At 44.2% G+C, this 20,771-nt stretch overlaps 1 protein-coding gene across 3 annotated transcripts in view; it reads right to left on the reverse strand.

The window, feature by feature from the left end:
* Nucleotides 1–8,094: 8,094 nt before the first annotated feature.
* The window catches only part of PLXNA4 (plexin A4), a 553,704-nt gene continuing 541,027 nt past the window's right edge, over nucleotides 8,095–20,771 (reverse strand). For all 3 annotated transcript variants that reach the window (XM_068169025.1, XM_068169035.1, XM_068169040.1), the window contains 2 exons: nucleotides 15,024–15,174; nucleotides 8,095–14,122 (listed from right to left, as the gene is read on the reverse strand). In XM_068169025.1, the coding sequence (XP_068025126.1) occupies nucleotides 14,027–14,122; nucleotides 15,024–15,174 (247 nt within the window). In that variant the 3' untranslated portion in view covers nucleotides 8,095–14,026. The remainder of the gene's footprint in view (nucleotides 14,123–15,023; nucleotides 15,175–20,771) is intronic.

Here is a 20,771-nt window from a genome sequence, read left to right on the forward strand (position 1 = left end):
TCCTTTCATTCAGAACATTTAACATGAGTTAGATGGCTGCAATATGGCTTTTATTGGAGAATGGTTTGTGGATAAGGAGAAGTGAGAAGCAAACTGAGTGTTGCTCTTACTCTCCAGGACTGGATGTGAATACTTGACTGGTGGATCAGCCTGCAAGACTGCTTTATGTGTCTGTTAAGCAAGAAAGGAAGGAGGAAGGGAATGACAGGAAAGAAGATAGAATGGGTGGGGAAAGTGAGGAGTCCTGGATGCAGCCTGGAAGCACCATCCTGTGAAATAAGAGATGGAAGAATGACAGGAAAAAGAATGGATTTACAGCCTGACACCCCCACAGATGGCTCTTTGCATTTGTCCTTTTGCAGACAAACATACCCTGCTTGAATTATGAGGCTATAATTCTATTTGTGGATGGTGGAGGGGAAAAGGCGGGAGGTTGCAAGAACTGTTTGGTGGTTTATGATCTCCCCAGAAGCCCTTGATGGAATTCCAGCCCTATAACTCACAGCTGCCTTTTCTGGATCTAATTCACTGGAGGTCTCTGATGTGGTAGTTGAGATCAAGTTCAGTGTTGTGTCTTGCCCGTGCTGGGGGCTTAATCAGATTGCCTTTGCTAATCCAAAGCAGGGAAGGTTTATGGGAAGTTTCCCTGGAGAGTGCATTCTGGTTTGGCTTGGGTACTGTGAAAGCAGAGAGCAGACTTAGGTGCCATTAACACAATCAAATCAGTTGCTGCAGCCTTCTTTCTTCCATAGCCATCTATCAGAAAGAAGATGACAAGACCAGAGCCATGGCATAGCCATCGTGGTGACTGGTGTCTTGAACTCTGCAGGTATTCCATTTGGCTCTTCCTAGAGACATCAAGAGGCTGTAAGCTGCCTGCAGCTCTGCTCTGCACTGAGGCTGGTCAGCGACACACAAGTCGGGGACACAAGACCAGGACATGAGATCTAGCTCATGTTCATGCCTGTAGGTCTGCCTCTTAACATTACAAAGAAGAACAGCTCCTGACAGTACCTCAGGGTCTGTACTCTGGGACTCTGGTGTTCCTCCAGCAAAGGGTTAATTAAACTGGACAGGGCAGCACTTTCAGAACCAACTTGATGCTAGGCAGTAGTGTCTGAGGGATAAAAGTGAGATGTCATGGGATGTATCACTTGCTCCAATGGATAGATTCCTCTCTGGTATCATCTTTCTACTACCCCCTCCTCCCCTCCTCAAAAAAAAAAAAAAAAAAACAAAACCAACAGACTTTCAAAATGCAAACCTAAGGTCAAAACCAACCCCAAGTGTTTTTTGGGGATCATTCTTCAATCCCCATGGACAAGCCTGAGGAAGTAAGCATCAAACTCTCCCAGTCATAATAAACTGAAGCTTTAAAGAGCTCCTTTTCCATTATTTTATTACAAACATCTCCTGGCCCAGCAGAGCTTATTCCTAATATGCCTTTCATTGGTCTAGCTCTGTATACTGGGCTGAATGAAGCAATTTTGTCTAAGAGAATAACACAGAATCACAGAATGGTGGCTGTTGGAAGTGATCTCTGGAGATCATCTAGTCCAACACCCCTGCTAAAGCAGGGTCACCTAGAGTAAGTTGCATGGGGTTGCTTTCAAGCAGTTTTGGCATCTCTCCAAAGGAGGGAACTCCACAACCTCTCTGGGCAGCCTGTTTCAGCGCTCAAACACCTTCAAAGTAAAGAGGTTTTCCCTAGCATTCGAGCGGACCTTCCAGTGTTCCATTTTTTGCCTGTTGCTCCTTGTCCTATCACTAGCCACCACTGAAGAGTCCAAGCAGAGAAGCCAGACTGGATGCAGTTTTATCCATGAAGGTGAAAAATCCCTGGTACATGCTCTCTCCAAACTGTGGTGGCTGGGCATTCTCTAGAAAAGTCTTAGACGATATTGGTCAAAATTGTGCTGGGGAACATGTGACCAGCTAAGCATCACCACTACAGTGCAGTGCTTGATACTTCACCTTGGCCTTCTTTTATTTACCCGCACAGATGCCGCCAGGAAAAACAGAATTCCTGGAGGTGTTATCTGCTTGTTGTGTTCCTACCCACAAAATGTTTGTGTGTCATGAATTGTGACTAACTGGTGAGCCTGTGTTGCAGGAAAAAGGACTGCATCCCATATGGCATACCAAATAAAAACTGGCCTGTGGAGATGTCTTGGCATTGTGGTTTTGGGAGTTATAAGGTCAGTGAGTACATTTCCCATTAGAATTTATGAGAAGGCAGGAAATTGAAAGCAGAAAATAATAATAATTAAAAAAATAAAAAAGTTATCCTTTCATTATTTTTTTTTCCTCTTTGACCATCTTAGCTAAAGGCAAAAGACTAAACTGGTTCCTGCTTTTCTCACAGATGCTTTCTGGGTTGTGGGAACCATAGCACAGATGTGTTCATTCTTCTCCTACATGTACAGCAGGAGATATTCTCTCTCTTAAAAAAAATTACAGCAAGAAAAGTCAAAGCAGACCCACTGGTGGGATTCATACTACCTGGCTTCAGAAAGGCATGGTGCAACCATCCACAGCTGGGCTAGCTTACTCCATTCTCCCTGGGGGCAGCATGAGGAAACAAGCATTTCCCTTTGTCATTCACTGAGCTCTTTGAGCCATCTAGGCTGCAGTGAGATGAATCCTACCCTGAAAGGACCCATTTTTCACTGGGGACTCTTCAGGGAAAAAAAACAACTATCATGAAAGAAAACACTCACAGCCATTCAGATAGCTCCTCAGCATGTGGAGAGGTAATTTTGAAGTGATCCTGCTAGGAACATAGAATCATTTTGATTGGAAAAGACCTCAAAGATCATCAAGTCCAACCATTACTTATCAAGTCTGGGGCTAAACCTCAGCACCACACCTCTTCATCTTTTAAATACCTCCAGGGGTGAGGATTCAACCACCTCCTGAGGAGCCTGTTTCAGTGTTTAAGAAAACTTTCCAGTGCAAAAAGGTCTCTTCTAACATCCAACTTAAACCTCTCCTGGTGCAACTCTAGGCCATTTTTTTCTCATCCAATCACTTATCACTAGGGAGAAGAGACCAACCACCCACCTTGCTATAACCTTTTTCCAGAAAGGCTCTGCAGAGTAGATGTCTCTGAAGAAAACCTCATTGATTCCAGAATCACTTTCTTGCCATGCGGTGTGCTGGCACACCTTCATGCAGAAGCTAGCAGGTCTCTGTAGGGCAAGTGCCTCAGAGCTGTGGGTCCCATCACTCTCACCACCTTGGTGAAGATAAAGAACCTGAGGAATTATAGTTGGAAGTAACCTTAAAAATAATCTAATCCAACCCCCTTGTCACAGACAGGGACACCTTCTGCTATACCAGATTGCTCCAAGCCTCATCCAGCCTGGTCTTGAACACTTCAAGGGATGGAGCATCTACAACTTCTCTGGGAGCCTGTTTCAGTACCCCACCACCCTCAGAAAGGGACAATCTGTCAGTTTGCTTGTACAAGTGATATCCATGAGGGAGCTGATGCTGGAGTTATACTCTGCTGAGACAGAAAAGTCTCCAGGAAGAGGACTGGTGAGGGGAACAACTTAATATGATGCAGGCAGCTGAACCTGTGATATGTCAGAAAGCGGGTGAGGGAATCGGGAAATAATAAAGGCAAATTGAATGCTCTCCAAGTTGTTGGAAATAGTCCTTCTCAGCTGACATCTGGGATTGCTTTGGAAAAATGAGCTGCAGACTGGCTCCTAGTTTTGCATTGAGAGCTGCAGACCAGCTCCTAGTTTTGCCCTGCCTTCACCCCTGCCAGATTTTCAGGGGGCTCTTGGGGAATGCTACCTACACAGACAATGTCACAGAGATGAGACGAATGATCACCACCTCCTTAGTCGAGGATCTTGAAGGCAGGGTGGATTAAAATGCAATCTCGGTGTTCTTTTCAACAGGCTGAGGAGCCACAGCCTTTCCTTATCAGAGAGATGCTCCTGTCTCATCATCTCTGTAGCCTCTGCCGGACTTTCTCTAGCAGACCTCTGACTCTTGAACTGGGGAGTCCAGATATGGATACAATACTCCTGATGTGGAATCACTAGGGCAGAGTAGAGGCAAAGGAGAACACCCCTGTACTGGTGCAGGTGGTTATTGCTCCTCAGGCACAGGACTCTGCACTTTCCCTTATTGAACTTCTTGAGGTTCTCCTCCATCCAACTCTGCAGCCTGCCCATGTGTCACTAAATGGCAGCACAGCCTGATGGGGTGTCAGCTATTCCTCCCATTTTGTTTTTCATCTGCAAACATGCTGATGGTCCACACTATCCATTCTTCTAGGTCCCTGATGACATTTTCCTCTTCACTCCTACACTTGCAGCTCTCATTGAATCAATAGGTAAATTCTCCACTAAGCCAAATCAAGTCCACACTTGGAATCCCCTTGAAAGCAAAATTTTGAGCTTACAACTGACAACTGGAAGTTACCACAAGTCTATTAGCTGTTTGTATGTGTGTGCTAAGCAATTGCAACTCAATTTAATGCTTGGAAGGGTGGGTTTGTGGCAATAGTTGGTGGTATGTTGTGGCGTACCACCAGTGGCACTGAAGACAAGAGGAAACTGTGGTCCGGAATGTATCACATACAAGGTTTATGGGATCACAGCATACGTCCCAACCACACCTTGCTCCATGGATTCTCACAAACATTAAATATGAATTCATACTTAGCAAAAATAGGCTGCAAAGAGCCTAGATTTTATTACCTCTGTAGCTGGCACTGGTGAGGCAGCACTTCTAATCATGGGTTCAGTTTTGGGCCCCTCACTCCAAGAAGAACCTTGAGGTGCTCAACTATGTCCAGAGAAGGGTAAAACATCTTATTGAGGAGCAGCTGAGAGAACTGGGGTTGTTCAGCCTTGAGAATAGGAATCTAAGGGGAGGCCATCTTGCTTTCTACAAATATGAGGCAGGTGTTAGTAGCAAGGTGTTTCCCTGGTCTCCCAAGTAACAAGTGAGGACAAGAGGAAACAACTTCAAGCTGTGCCAGGGGAGGTTTATGTTGGACATTAGGAAAAACTTCTTCACCAAAAGTGTTGCCAGTTCCTGGAAGAGGCTGCCCAGGGAAGTGGTGGAGTCATGATCCCTGGTGGTATTTCAAATTCATGTGGACGTGGTTGCTGAGGGCTATGGTTTAGCTGTGAACTGGCAGTGAGGGGTTAATGGTTGGACTTGATCTGAAAAATGTGTTGCAATCCAAACAGTTCTCTGAATCTATGATCCTGTGTGATTGCAGGCAACTCGTTTCACCTCTTCGTGCCTCAGTTTCCTCCCCACCTCTTCCTTTTCCTGCTAGTCTCGCTGAGGTTGGAAGCTGTTATGTCTACAGGAAGAGACTTTCTCTGTCTGTGCAATGTCTGGCAAGAGGATCAGCCTACAAGTACAACTGTTAAATCCAACCACTTGATCTGTAAGGAAGCTTTTGTCAGATATTTTGGTTTAGGTTTGAAAAAGAACAAAATCTTTCTTAACTAAATGCCCTAATAATTCAGAGAAGCTTAAATGTGAAGCATTTATTTGCACAAGAAATTTTGTAGTATCAGTCCCTGCAATTCACCCAGCTTTCTGGAGAGGTCTGATGAATGATATCACTACAAGCAACAGACTGCTGTGAGTGACTCACCTGAACGTGTTGCCAGAATGATGAAAGCCCTTCTGGGCGAGTAGGACTTTTCTTTTGCTGTATCCCAGGAGATGTCTCATTTCCATGGCTGGATGTGGACAGTCTGTATGTATGCTGCTCATCTGCAGGTTCCCAGATACTTGCTAAATGGTATCAGGCTGAAGCTTACTGTGAAAGCTGCCAAAGTTTACTCTGACTCTATTCCCTTTTAGAAATCCACTTTCTTGCTTCCTTTCTATGGTCTTCATTGAACCAGACTTGCAGAACTGAGCTGAACAAAAGGGTGTTTGCTTTCCACAAGTCTTCTGTTGATGCCATGGTTACCAAATCCTATACAACCTGCCAGGTCTCTCTTTCCTCAGTAGGTGAGAGAGGCTTACACTTTCAGAGTATGGCAAGAATTGCATCAGCTCCAGAAATGCAACCTTGCTTTATTTTCCTCTCTCCCGTGTGAAATGGAGGGCAATGGCACAAGGCTGGCTGGGAGAAGGGAAACAGTGGGAAATTCCAGGGGCATCCATAGGCAGAGGAGGTTGGTAAGGACCCTGATGCCATGTCTGGAGATGACAGTAAGGATGAAAGTTTTGTCCCTGATATGTAGGGAGAGGGAGGCTGGAAGGTATGAGGGAATCTGCCGGGGGATGCAGGATACAAGGAAGAAGCAGGTACAATATCTCACTGCTGTGAGATATGAAAGATGGTAGTTTCAGCAGGCCCCACCACCATGTCCCCTTTCCACCTTCAAAGGGATCTGACTCTGCTTATATGTTTGGTTTTTAAGAGCAGGGTCAGTAAAAACTGCCTTTGAGTATTTTCTTCTCCAATTTGCCTTCAGCTGAGGTGTCTCAGGTCAACTTTCCTGCCCTTTGGAGTACCTAAAGAGGCTGCTAAACCATGCAGACCTGTGTCAAGGCAGTGGAAACCCCACCTGGGCCCAAGCCTGTCATCATTCCCAGGGATTCCCATTTCACCATGAGAGTGGTGAAACCCTGGAATGTGTTGTCCAGGGAGGTGGTTGAGGCCCCGTCCCTGGGGGTGTTTAAGACCAGGCTGGATGAGGCTCTGTCCAGCCTGATGTAGTGTGGGGTGTCCCTGCCCATGGCAGGTGGGTTGGAACTAGATGATCCTTGTGGTCCCTTCCAACCCTGAATGAAACTATGAAACTATGAAACTATGAAACTATGAAACTATGAATCTGACCTCCTTCATTGCACCTCTTTGTGCCTCAGTTTCCACGACCTCCAGTCTCATGCTTCCCCCTCTCTTGAGTTCTCTCACTCCAGCTCCATGTGGCCACGGGAAGCAGCAATCACAGCCTAGGGCATTTTTATGTCTTTATTTTTATTTTTTTTTTAATAAACTTTATTCTATATTACAAATAGTTGTTTGTAATTTTTTTTTTTGTTTTGTTTTGTTTTGTTCTGGACTGCAAAATAGGAATGCCTTATATTTACATACACAGGTATACAATTAATTATAACAAAGGTACAGAAGCTTTGCCTTTACCAAGTAACAACGGGATTCCAATTTAAATAGTATAGATTTTATTCTTTTTTTTTTTTCCTTTTTTTTTTTTTCTTAACTAGGATCAATTCAAAAGAAAATCAAACCAACAACAACAACAACCTAAGAAAAAGGATCCCAACCTCCTTTCTAATGCTGTCTTGACATCTCTTTGAGGCTGTTAGTAACACTGTAGTGAAAGGATATGTCTTTACATTGATTTTTGTAGTTAAGGTGGAAGCTTTAGCAAAACAGAGAATGAGACTTCTGGGCTCATGTGTATGACCAAGACACAGGGTCAGACACTAGGAAGGGCTGTCTTGTGATGGTAAATAATCCAATTGCCTCTCATCTTGGTTCTTTGGGGAAAACACTAGGGGCATTTAGCTAGCACCTAATCTCTTTGCTTCCTTACCCCATTCTGGGCTAGAAAGTGGGTTTTCTCCAGGGACTAGAGAAAGAGTAGCACAGAAATTTTAAATAACACCAAGTTTCTCTTAAGATACTTCAGAAAGTTTAGATAGCTTGGACATGTGCCTCAATTTCTCCAGCTGGCTGCTGTGACTCAGTGTCTCTGACAGTGAATAGCAACCTCTCCGAGAGGAAAATGCTACCTTCAGAGACAAGGAGCCTCACCAGACCACACCAGCAACAGAAGGGAATGATGAAAGAACCTACATGTCCTCGTTTCCCCCCTGTTTTCCACACCTAAGTTCACTTTACTCAGCATCCCTGCACACTGTTCTCTGCTGCGAGTGTTTTGGAGGTGATCTCTTTCCACGCAGAAAGAACTTCTTGAGGTAAAACTCTCTATTTTTAGACCAGATTAACACCAAAAAAAAAAAATTAATAACAATGAACAAACAACAACGATGACAACAGAAATCACACACGTGACAGGTTGATCAGACTAAGCAGCTTTATATCCTCACTGGGGGTTTTTTGGTGGTTTCTTTTCTTTTTTTTTTTTTGTTTTCCCCCAAGTGTAAATCTATTTTTGCTACTTGTTTTTTTTTGTCCTGACATCTTCCTACAAATTAATTCATTGCTGTAAGCCAGTGTCCCCTTGGGTACTTCTCTAACGGTGTGGTGGACTAAACCATCCCAAATAAAACATGGCTGACCAGCTCCAAAGCATTCCCTGTGAGACAACACAATTTCTTTCTTCTTTTTCTTTTTCCTTCTTTCTTTTTTTTTTTTCCTTTTTTTTTTTCTTTTTCTTTTTTTTTGGAAGAAGGGTCATTGTACAGTAGCAGAGGTAAAGGATAACTGTTTGAATCCATGGACCAAAGGATACTCCAAGATGGGAATAGCATTGGGTGAAAAGCAGGAAAATTCAGGCTGTGAATGGCCAGGAGGCTGAGGTTCACACTGTGATGTTGAGGTTCGCTTCCTTCACCAGTTACCTGCCCCACAGCATAGCAAGGTTGCATGGCAAGAGTTAAGACATCCCAAGACCTGCGTGAGGACAATTCTTGCTACTCATCAGATATGCAGAACAAATTGGTTTGGCATTACTGAGGCTATGTCAATACTTCTCTTCCCTTCATCTATCGTGATGAGGTATCTGTCAACACACAAACACAGTGTACTATGATCATATAAATGATCATAGCTCCCTGGTTTGAAGAAAGAGATCCATTCCTGGGTTCCTCTGGTTATCCCAAAAGAAGAAGTTACCAGAGGCTCAGAGGACTTTAACCAGCAACACTAATTTGAGAGTTTTATTTTTATACTGATTTCCTCATTCAAGGGTGATGGATAGGAAACCTGGCTTCCTGGATGCAACATTTGGTGAGCTACCCAAAATTAACACAAAATTGATGGGGCCATACTACACATTTCTGCATAGTGCCCTCTTTCTGGCTTCAGGGAGAAGAAAGGAATTAAAACCACCTTGCTGGAACTGATGGAGTTCCAGAAAAGTGCTTTTCTGGTCACAGTGTCTTCTCATATCAGCAATGGACACTATAGAAAGCAACAGGTCTCAAAGGAGTAGCAAACCTCTAACACTCTAGAGCCTGCCTTAAGAGTTTGGGAAGCAGGACCATTTTTCTTGCTGTCTCTCATTCCTTTTACAGTGATAAGAAATATTTTCATACTACCAGATGAATCTACATCATAAGCATATTGTCTAGAGCTTGCTGGGAAGTGCGAGACATGACTTGTTTTACTGATGTGGGAGAGTATCCCTCATCATCTCTAGCAGCCCAAGCATTTCCTCTTGGTGTGAGATGGGCCTTGAACTTAAGGGTGCTTTGTTAAGACACCAATGTATGCCCCACTAAATGGATCCCCAGGACTCGGTCTTTTCAGGTCTCCAATCTTCCTTTGGAAGAATCTTCCACATAATAGTGTCTCTTTCCAAAGCATATGACTAAAGCCTTGGGGAAGGACAACTCTACATTGTGTGGTCTGGTTTGCTTTTACACGATTTTCCTCTTGATGCTAGCTCTTCACTGCTTGAGTTTTTACATCACTGGAATCTTAAGAAATTGTGAAAGGATTGTGTAGTTTTCATGTTGGGTGACTCAATGGAGAGACAGGTCACTGGACTCTTAAAGCTATCTTAGTTTTCAAGAGCATTATTAAAAGTCATGATGACAATTACGTCATTTACTTGGTCTGTTTCTCTTCATGAATAAACACCTTCCTGTGGGATAAATTGCACAAGATCTGGAAACTTTGGTAATCACTTTTGAAGTGGTGGTAGATCTTATTCATGTCATAATTTTCATGGTCTCCAGTGTCAAAGGGGTATGATGAGACAACTCCAGTGGTAAAACTATAGATGAAAAACTATCATAGCCCTCTTATGTAATGGAGAAAAGCTGGTGTGTGATGGGCTGGACTAGAACATTAAAGATCTCTTCCAACCAAAACAATCTGATGATTGCTGACAGAAAGAAGAGTGGGAGGAAAAGCACTGGGGCATGTTGGGAGAGGAAGTTGCCCTTGCATGGACACATTTCTCCTTTTCAGTAGCTCTCCTGTGTTGTCTATTCAAGCACTAACAATCTCTAATACCTTTTTCCAGACAATGCAAACTTTTCCTATAGCAGTGCTTACTGGAAGGCTTGGTCTGCAGAAGCACGTGACATAATGGATTATGTCTCAGATTACTGTGTCACACTCAAAGGGATGACATGATGTGTTTGCAAAGGGACTGTTCACCTTTTGTTCCTCTAACACGGGGCAAAGTCCCAGAGTAAATTCTGCAGTGAAGACATAGTCTTAGCTCTCTCAATAGGACCACAGAGAGTCTTCATGAGTTCCCTTTCCCCATTTCTGATGGTGCTTCAAGTATCAGCATTCATTATCTTGCTTGCAGTGTTTGAGAAATATCCATGAAGGACAACTTATCACCTGACATATTCTGATTTTTAGCAGCCTGTCCATTGACTTCTAGGGACTTTGGCTCCAGTTGTCACTGTTTGGATTGAAAACCAGTGTGGAATATTACCTCTTAGGGAATTTTTGGTCAAGTGTGGAAACGGAGGTGGGGAAAAGTAAATCAAAGGAAGGAAAAAAGAACGCATCCGTGTTGTAGTAGGGCTCATTCTTCTGCTTGTCTTTGTTTTCAGTTGTATTTTACATGCATTTTAAAAATAGTTAGCTCAACAGGCGAGGCTGGGAAGAAAGATGCCAAGACCTCTCAGACTGGGGGATGCTAGGACAGTGGGTGGAAATGGGAAGGGCACTGAAGGAGACAGAGGAGGAAGCCCACGCATTTACATCACGATTCTGGCACATTTTCCAAGCAAAAACCAAAACCAGCTCAACCAACAAATAAAGCAAAACAAAGAGAAAAAGTAAGGAGGAGATGAAAGAGAAGCAAAAAACATATTTTCTTTCAAATCCTGGGGATGGGAGAAAGAAGAGGGTGGAGAGAAAACATAAATGCCTAAACGGGAACTTGGGAAGGGTTAAGACACCAGTCTCATGACACTTCCCATTTTCCCTAAGTTCTTCATTCTCAGTGTCTCTGAGGTGTTCAAGTTTCTCTTGAAAACTATATATATATATATAAAACAGATTAAAAACTCCGTACCAGCAAGAAGAAATAAAATATGAACAATGGGAAACAACCAGAATGAAGCAAAACCACAGCCCTGAAAACATGGAAAAGAAACAGAATGAGTCTCAAATGTCCCCTGTGGTGTTCCTCTGACTTCAGCAATAGTGCAGGGCTACACCAGTTCACTTTGATAATATATGTTTTGTTTTTAAACAGCTTCTTCTTCCTTTCATGTGCACGCATGTCCAGGCAGTACAGCCCATCACTCATAACCACTTCCCTCCAAGCCAGCTATTTGTCCTTAGACTCCTACCATCCAGCTGTGAGTACAAGGCATGACAATAGGGTCCGTATTTATCTTTTGTGGCACTTTGTTTGTCAAAACCTTTGGTTTCTTCCTTTTTTTTTTTCCTTTTTTTTTTTTTTCCTTTTTTTCTTTTCTTTTTTTTTTTTTTTTTTTAATGTACTTATAAAAAATATTGTGTTTGTGGTGGTGTTGCAATTTTCTTACTGCTGGCTCTGGTGGGACTTCCACCCCACTTTCACAGCCATAATCGATGGATCTGGAACATGCGCCGACATTACTAAATGGATCAACACAACCAAGGCAGAACCAACCAAACCCAAACCATCTCCAATGCGCAGGCCTCTTAAAAATGCTGAGATGTCCATAAGGTGCATGATGAGTCCATCAGCTCAGCAATCAAACAGAAAGCAAGCCAAAAGGAAAGGGGAACTAACGCACACGCACACACGGATACGCACACGCACACGCACAAAATCATAATCATTAGAATCAAGAGAGAAATGTCTGGGGCTGTAAAACCAAGACGTGTCCCTAAGTTTGCTGTTTCAATATGAATCTTGAGATAATTCTCTCCACAGACACATCCAGTTTGGGACTGCTGTTCTTTAAATGGTTTTAGAAAGGCTTGCCTACATCTGTATCTGCTTGGCTAAACGAAACCCGCTCGCTGACTAACTCCTATTTGCACCACATCTCCCATTAGAGTTGTCATTCTGAAGAGGTTCTGGTTTGCTAGCAAGAGGCATGAACAAAACCAAATGCGCTCATTCCGTGACTGATTTACACACCCTGTCTTTACCCCTTCGTCCCTCCAGGTGCAAAGTAGATCCAGGCTGTAGCTCTGAGAATGGTGTGAGATGGATGTGGGCTGATTCTCTGTGGCATCAAGCCAGTCCTCCACCTTGCTAGTGAGCTCTGTTGGTTTTTGGTGAGACAAATGCAAAACCTATCTCATGCCTCCACGGTGAACGAGATGCAATGTTCTGCATACCCTGGGGGTCTCCCATTCTGCTGAACCATGGTGTCATCCAGGCTGGCAGCTGTATGAACAACACAGCTATATGCAGAAGAAACACAGGAACTCACTCCTCTTTGCCTGGCCATGAAACAGGTTGAGATGTTGTTCTGGAGGAGAAGAGCAGAAAAATCATCCACAATTGTTCTGTAGTGACAGTGATCTGTAAAGGGATAAGAAGTGCAAAGAGAGAGCGTATAGTTCCCAGGTAGCAATTGTGCCTTCAGAAAGGCCTGTTGGTTCCAGAAATGGAGAATAGCCAAGGCCAGGACTTGGCACCAAAAGGCAGATGAGCTTTAGAGACCTCCAGAAGACATGAAGTTCTGCTGGGGTTATCTAGGTAGAAGCATACTTTGTAGTATTTCATTTGGATTTCCTCCAAGTTTTCCTTCCAGAATGTATGGTAACATTTCCTCTCAGGAGTGGCTTTGAAGGAAGGTTTTACCATCAGTCCTGTGCACCACCTTGCTTCACGGCAAGCCCTTCAGTATCCTTCTGATATTCAACCGTGAGATAACAATAGCTTTGTTCCAGTTGAGGAAACAAAATGGAAAGAGCGAACAGCTTCTAAAAAAAATACCTCTGGTTGGATTTGGAGGTCAAGCTCCTTGTCAGGAACAAAATGCAACTTCTGGCCCTTGCTTTCCAAGCTGAGGTGGCAACAAGGGAGATGCTGTGCTGTCCATTGCCAGAAGGAACAGAACCATCACTGACGGGATGCCACCAAGCAGAGAAAGCATTTTTGCTGCAGTGCTACAACCAACAGGACACAATGGGAAAGACAGTGGGGGACACAGGTCTCTTTGAAAAATAAGAATAACCATATGAAACACATGGGCAGGGGAGCCTTGGTCTCCTCCTCCCCTCTTGACCCTTCTTCTGCCCCAAGACAGCAGCTACACTCCTGTTTGCCTGGGCAGATAAAAGCCACCATGGTCCCACTTTGGACAGAGCTGTGGCATTTGTTGAGAGCCTTAGAGTTCCTCTCCCAGTGGATCACTATCAAGAGATAGAGTTGCAATGGCTCTGCAGGAGAGGATCTCAATTTGCTCCTGCCCTCCAAGATCCCTGCAGGCAGGCTGCCTTCCCCTTGGGGAGACTTTTAGTAATACTGAGTTCGTTTCCATGTCCACTCCAGAGGCTACAACCCTTGGAGGGTAATTAAAGCAGCATGACGAAAGTTGCCTCCCAATTTCCCATCTGCAGAGTGTGATGTGATGTTGGGGGAGGGTTTGTAGTGTTTACTTTTTGTGTGGAACAGTTTTTCTCAAGGGCAAAGGCAGAGAGGAAGCTGTGAAAAGGAGAGCTCCACCCAAATATCTTGATTCCTCTGCAGTCTTTTTCTTTTATTTTTTAACCCCCTTGGGCTTTGTCTCTTTGTCCATAGATCTTGAAAGAGAAATAAATGAAAGAGAGAAGAGGGAGGAGCACAGTTCAGGTGACTCTGCTTACAGCCAATCAAAACTTGCACTTGGTAAAGATGATGATCTTGAGTGAGGCACGACTTGGTTTATCCCTCCCAGGGTGTCCCTGGTAGGACAGTTCTCAGCTGTCTATGCTCATGAGGGTTATGACTTGTTCAAGTTTGTAGGCAAGTTTCTGTTTCCCAGCCTGGTCATCTTGATCAAGGGCTCCAAGAATCTGGAAAAAAGGAGAAAGAAAGAAATTATAGGGACTTTTTTCTTTTTTTCCCCAAAAAAATTGAGTCCAGCATCTTATAGAAGCAGCAGAGGGTTAGCTTTCTCTAAGGTAAGTCCCAGACATGCAGAGCTGGTCAGCCAGCAGGGAACTAGGCAGACAGTTTTGGGTTGATCTTACTAAATGCAGATATATAGATGGTAACAAATCAAATGGATTCTTATCTTGCAAATCAGTTATTTGGCAGCTTTATTCATCACCTTGCCATGCCCCTTAAGATGCCCTAAAGGATCTCACTTAGTCTTCCACAAATAGAACCATGCTGGTCACCTTTAAGTATCATAGTATCATTCAGGCTTGGAAGGGACCACAAGGATCATCTAGTTCCAACCCCCCTGCCATGGGCAGGGACACCCCACACTAGATCAGGCTGGCCAGAGCCTCATCCAGCCTGGGCTTAACGTCTTATGTCATGCTTGCTGGACCATTCTTGAATGCTTCAGAATATCTGAAACGGCACTGGGCACACATGTTCAAACAAATTTGGCATCATGTTCCCTGCAGGAACCTAACATCTGACCATCAACTACTGCAAGCCAGATAAATCTGATTGACCAATAGTAGGAGACAAACATAGCAGAGACATACATGGAAGAGTTCTGGGGAGAGCAGTAATCCCAGATCTTCACTTTCCAGACCCCAGACCTTGCTTTTCATGCCTTAAATCCATTGTAATGGTTGGACTCAATGATGTTAAAGGTCTTTACCAACAGAAATGATTCCATAATTCTATGATTTTATTCCCCTAGCCAGGATAGGTATCTGTGACATATGCTGAGCCCTGGGAATGGGTGGGCTGTCCCATGGCCTTAGAGAACTGCTTTTCCCCCTCCCAGGTTCTTACCTCCTCGCTGTACTTGCCAACGTAGGAGTATATCTCTGAGAGTGCACTCATGGTGTTGAACTCGTTCATATGCATGCGAGACTGCTCAGCCAAGTATGCATTCATGTCCTGGTCACTGATTGCAGGCATTTTGGCAATGTCTGAGTAGTACCTGAGAGAGAAAATACAGAAGTTTCTTTAGGTGAGACACTAGGGAGTCAAGAGTTGAAAGTGACAAACAATAAGGAGAACGAACACACTCAGCACTCCTGGGCTCCTCTGGTACAACAATGCTAACACCTGGTCATGCTCCTCTTTTTCTAAACCTCCTCTGGTGCAGCTTGAGGCCATTTCCTCTTGTCCTGTCACTAGTCCCTTGGGAGAAGAGAGCAATCCCCACCTCTCCACAACCTCCTTTCAGGTGGTTGTAGAGAGCAATGAAGTCTCCCTGCACCTCCTCTCCTCCAGATGAGCTCAAGAGAGCTGGGGCTTTAGCCAGAAGGTATGGCTCCCCCAGAACCCTTGCCCATCAGGCTTCATCAGTAGAGCAATGTCTCTTTAAGGAAGTTGCTGTTTTCAATGTCCTTCATCCCTTGGGTAAGGCAGGTCTTGGAGGACAAGGTTTGCAGAAGGTAATCAGTCACTGTCACTCGCAGCTGTGCTCTGCTGTCAACTGGTTAATTAGACACCATCATTTACATTTTTAATTTCTGCAATTTGACATTTTGTGCACAAGGAAAGGGAAAAAATGTTTAAAAAAAAAAAGAAAAGAAAAAAAAAAAAAAAAAAAAAAAAAAAAAAAAAAAAAAAAGGGCAAGCCCAGAGCTGCAGCAATCCACAATTTCATAATTAGGAGGCTGTGGGGACGGAGAGCCAAAAGAGCTGACAGGTGTCCTGTAAACAGCATTGAGACACCTGCTGAGAGGGAGGCTGTTTTCCACTGCAGAGAAATTGGACACCGAAGTGCTGTTTGATAAGGATCCTTCAGGCAGACAGGTGGGAAAATACTCTCTGTGACAGAGCTGCCTACAAAGTCACCTATGAAATACAGCACATTGCAAGAGAGGGTGTCAAGAGGATGGGGCCAGACTCTTTTCAGTGTCCAGGAACTGGACAAAAGGAAATGAGCACCAACTGGATTACAAGAAGTTCCATGTGAACATAAAGAAAAACTTCTTTCCTGTGAAGGTGTCAGAAGGGCCTAGAGAGGTTGTGGACTCTCCTTCTCTGGACAGATTCCAAAACCCACCTTGATGCATTCCTCTGCAGCCTGCTCTGGGTGAACCTACTTTAGCAGGGAGGTTGGACTGGATGATCCACAGAGGTCCCTTCCAACCCCCTACCATTCTGTGATTCTGCAAAGAGAACTGGGAGAAAACTTCACCGTGCCAGAAGGTTCCAGTTTTGCTCAGTCGGGTTTTGTGACCTGTACTCCCATCCTGAGTTTTTACAATGAGTAGTTCTCAGTTGATGTCTTAGTTTTGCAGGATGAGGGTGATGTAACCCTTGGGAGAGAAAGTTGTAGGAAGCAAAGATCGCTCTCCTAGCTCTGTGCACAGTCTTCTAGCCTGACTGCTGACAGAGCTATACTCTGGTTAATCATAACAACTCATGCAAATGTGATTAACTTCACTGTAGCTTCCAATATGCACAACAACATTACTCTCTCTGGAGTCCTAGCACCTCATCTGGGATCAGGATGAGACAAAAGTAATAGGTTAACCCAATCCTGTGGTCTAAGTGTTGCCCACTCCTAGTACTCCAATAATGAGTGGTCTGGGTTTGATTTTGGTTTACACTCTGACTAATCATCAGTCCTCAAGCAGACCCGAATGGTTGTCTATCAGTAGGGCACACATCTAGAAGTCCTGTGAGGACCTATTCTTCAGAACCACCTCCAGAAGAAGATGGTGAGGAGAATGAATAAATATGCTCCCAGAAAAATTCCAGACAAACTCAAACAGAGCTTAACTTCAGCAACACAACAAAATCAGCTCTGTGCTACCCAGACTTCTGACAAGGGGAAAAATCAGGCATCCATGGCAGTGCTCTTGCACCATTTCAGCTCCTCAGAGCTAAAGCACAGTACTGAGAAACAGTCTTACAACCAGAAAACGAATCTTGGCATCCAAAGAAAGCTACATCCATGTGCAACCAGCACAGTTCATAGATTGATGGGGAAAAAAAGAAGGGAGGAAAAAAAAAAAAAGCCTGCATTGCAGTGAAATGCATTGATTTATGGTGCCTAAGAAGAGCCCATGGAGAAGAGCCCAGCTCCTCATGAATATTGCATAGGCACCCTCCTGCTGGGTGAAAGGAAAAGTGAAGGGGATTGCATCACAGCAACAACAAATGAGGCTGGTGGAGTAGCGCAGAAGTACTGCACTATGTATGTGCCACTCTGGCTCTGACAACCAGTTGAAATGTTTCTTTTCCTCTCTGCTTCAGCTACTCATCAAATGGTGACAGGATAGTTGGTGCAGGGCTGGGTGTTCCAAACAGTGAAACACAGACACAGGGATGTGCTTGTCCAAGTTTGTCCTGTCTCCCTTTCACCTGGCAGCAATGCTCTTCTGAGTCTGTGACTCACAAGGGTCTGAAAGCTCTCCAGTCCCTTTCCAGCTATTTTCCCAGAAGCATGACACTCCTATGACTCATCTAAAGAACAAAAAGCAACATGCAATGCTCCTCAGAACAAAGGACAGGATGCAAAAATCTGAGTTTCAGAGCTCGGAGGTCTTTCCAGCCATGACTAACTCTCAAGATGTGATCTCAGTCTTCTGGGTTCACAGACCATTACCCACCACCATAACAAACTGTCCTAGTCTCCCCTGCATTCAATTCCCCAGCCATCACACACCTGAGAAGTCATTTCCCATTAAAACTGAAAACCAAGATATTGTGGAATTGTGTTTCATGGGGAAAATACAAGGAAAAGAAGGGCAGAAAAGCATGTCCCAGTAGTCACCCCTAGCTCCTAGTAGGGGAAGAAGAAATGTAATATCATTCCATCAGAACTCTGCCATGGCCAAGCCACTGATTTATACAGAAGTGTTTCTAATGAAGCCATCATTGTGCTATCTACAGAAATGATGAACATCTATATTAAAGCAGCCTAGCAGGGAAATGACAACATCCCTGCTGAGTCTTTATTTACCTTCTATTTGAGCCCACGTCCTCAGAGGTACTTAGGCCCTCTCTGCCATTTGCATATATTTTCAGAACCACTGAAGCTGTCACCAAACCCCAGAGGTCCTTGTATTTTCACAACTAGTGTCTGCAAAGCTGCCTGTGTGCTGCTTCCCTTTGCTCCTGCATCTGACAACTCTCACCTACAACATCACAGAATGGTAAGGGCTAGAAAGGACCTCTAGAAGATCATCTAGACCATGGCTGAATGGTGAGCCAGTGCTGGTGGAGGGAGATGCTCTTTGACCATGGTGCTCCTCTGAGAACACCTGAGCTGAGGGTCATCAGATGTCACCTGAGACATGGACAGATTGATGACTCACACCTCCACATAAGCTGCTTTTGCCAGCATGAGGTTGGGCACACAAGGCTAGGACAGACTCCTTCTGAATGTGACAGAAAGGTAGAAAAGCAGCAGAACTAGCTTAGCCTACCTCCAAAGGATAAGCATGGAGTGTTCAGTGGAACATGGTGACTGCTTGGTCAGATGTGCACCACTCACTGGCCTAGTGATGCAAATTTGCTATTCCTTCTGTACTCTGGGTTTGGTTATCTCTAGTGGATCTTTTCCCACTTGCTTCCAGAAGACTCTTAGCTACATATCGAAAGATCCTGCCTTACATGCTTGAGTTTCCCTTGGATCACAGGAGGAGCCTGAATTCTTACCTCAAGGCTGCTCAGTCTCTGATGTGGCAAGAAATTTGCTCATTAGACTGCAGAAGCAATAAACCCTCTGAGAAATCTGTGTAAATCAATCATTCAGGCACATCAGCAACTCACATCCAGTATGTGAGGTTTATCAGACCACAATATGCAACTTCATAGGTACCTTCAACACAGTAACTCACCGTGGCCTGACTTGAGCAGTGAACAGAAGACCTCGTGAGATCAACCTCTGCCACTGTTGCATGGGGAGGGACGTGCCAGTATATCACAGAATCACACAATGGTAGAGGTTGGAAGGGATCTGTAGAGATTATCTAGTTCAACCCCCCTGATGAGTCAGGGTCACCCACAGCAGGTTGCACAGGGTTTTAAAAATTAGGAGACATTTAAAGAAGGAGATTCCATAGACCTATTAGTGAAAAGCAGCCTGTTCCAGTGCTGTCGGCCTCGACAAAAGACTTTTTTTCCCTTTTCCTGTTTTAGTTTATATCTATTGCCTCTTGTCCCATCACTGAACACCACTGAAAATTGTCTATCCCCACCTTCTTGATCCCTATCCTTTAGATATTGATCAGCATTGACAAGATCCTGTCTCAGTTTTCTCTTCTCCACACTAAACAGCTACAGATCTCTCAGCCACTCCTCATAAGAGAGATGCTCCAGTTCCCTCAGCATCTTTCTAGCCTCTGTGTACACCACCCAGTATCTCCTTGTCTAGCCTGGGCTGAGAAGCCCAGAACTGGACACAACACAGCAGGTATAGCCTCCCTAGGGCAGAGTAGAGGGGAGCAGAATCTCCCTTGACCTGCTGGTTAAGCTCTCCTTGCTGCAGCTTAAGTTACCATTGGATTTATTGGCCACAAGAGCACATTGAAGCAGTGCTCCCTCTTATCTTTGAAATATAATTATTGTTGCCATTTCCACATCCTTCTCTTCCCCTGGCTTGTCTTTGTTTTGTTTTGTTTCCTTAGGAAAAGCAATACAACAGTGACCCATCTTGGTCATCTTGTCCTCTGCTTACCCAGGAGTAAATAAAAAAATCAAAGAATGGTTTGGGTTAGAAAGGACCTTTAACAGTCATCCAACCACCCTGCAGTAAGCAGGGATATCCCCAAGTAGATCAGGTTGGTCAGAGCCCCATGAAGCCTGGCTTTCAATCTCTCCAGGGACAGGACCTTCAGCACATCCCTGAACAGCCTATGCCAACGTTCCACCATCATCATAATGAAGAACTTTTTCCTAATGTCCAGCCTAAATCTACCCTTCTCTAATTTAAAACCATTACCTCTCATCCTATTGCTAACCTAAATCTACCCTTCTCTAATTTAAAACCATTACCTCTCATCCTATTGCTAACCTAAATCTACCCTTCTCTAATTTAAAACCATTACCTCTCATCCTATTGCTAAATGCCCTTGTAAACAGTTCCTCCCCAGTTTTCTTGCAGGCTCCCTTCTGGTTTTGGAAGGCTGCTTTTCCAGGCTAAACAATCCAACTCTGATTTTATAGTAGAGGTCCTCCAGCCTTCTGATCATCTTTGTGGCCCTCCTCTGGAACTGTTCCATCTCTCTTAAGTTCAGGGCCTGAGAGCTGCACACACTAACTATTCTTGCTTTCATTACCCACCAAGAAGGGCTCCTTAGTGGATCTGTTTCACAAAACCAGTCATGCTGCTGCCCCTCAGTACCTCATTAGCTCATCAAAAGAGAAGAGAAGAGCAATGTTGCCAGTGCTTCCTCTCCAGTCTGAAATTTTCCAGCACTGCAGTGGTTTAGGCAGCTTAGCATGGATCTAATTGCCTTCCAAAAGATCTTTTTGTCATGGCTGTTGTTGTGCTGTGCCTGGGTTGGACTGCACTCATTAATAATAATTTTAGCATATGAAAAGCTTGTAACAAATCCATGTGCTGCAGAC

Source organism: Melanerpes formicivorus, unplaced genomic scaffold, assembly GCF_026170545.1.
Source record: "Melanerpes formicivorus ecotype bairdi unplaced genomic scaffold, bMelFor1.0.p_v2 SCAF_3, whole genome shotgun sequence".
Lineage (NCBI taxonomy): Eukaryota > Metazoa > Chordata > Aves > Piciformes > Picidae > Melanerpes > Melanerpes formicivorus.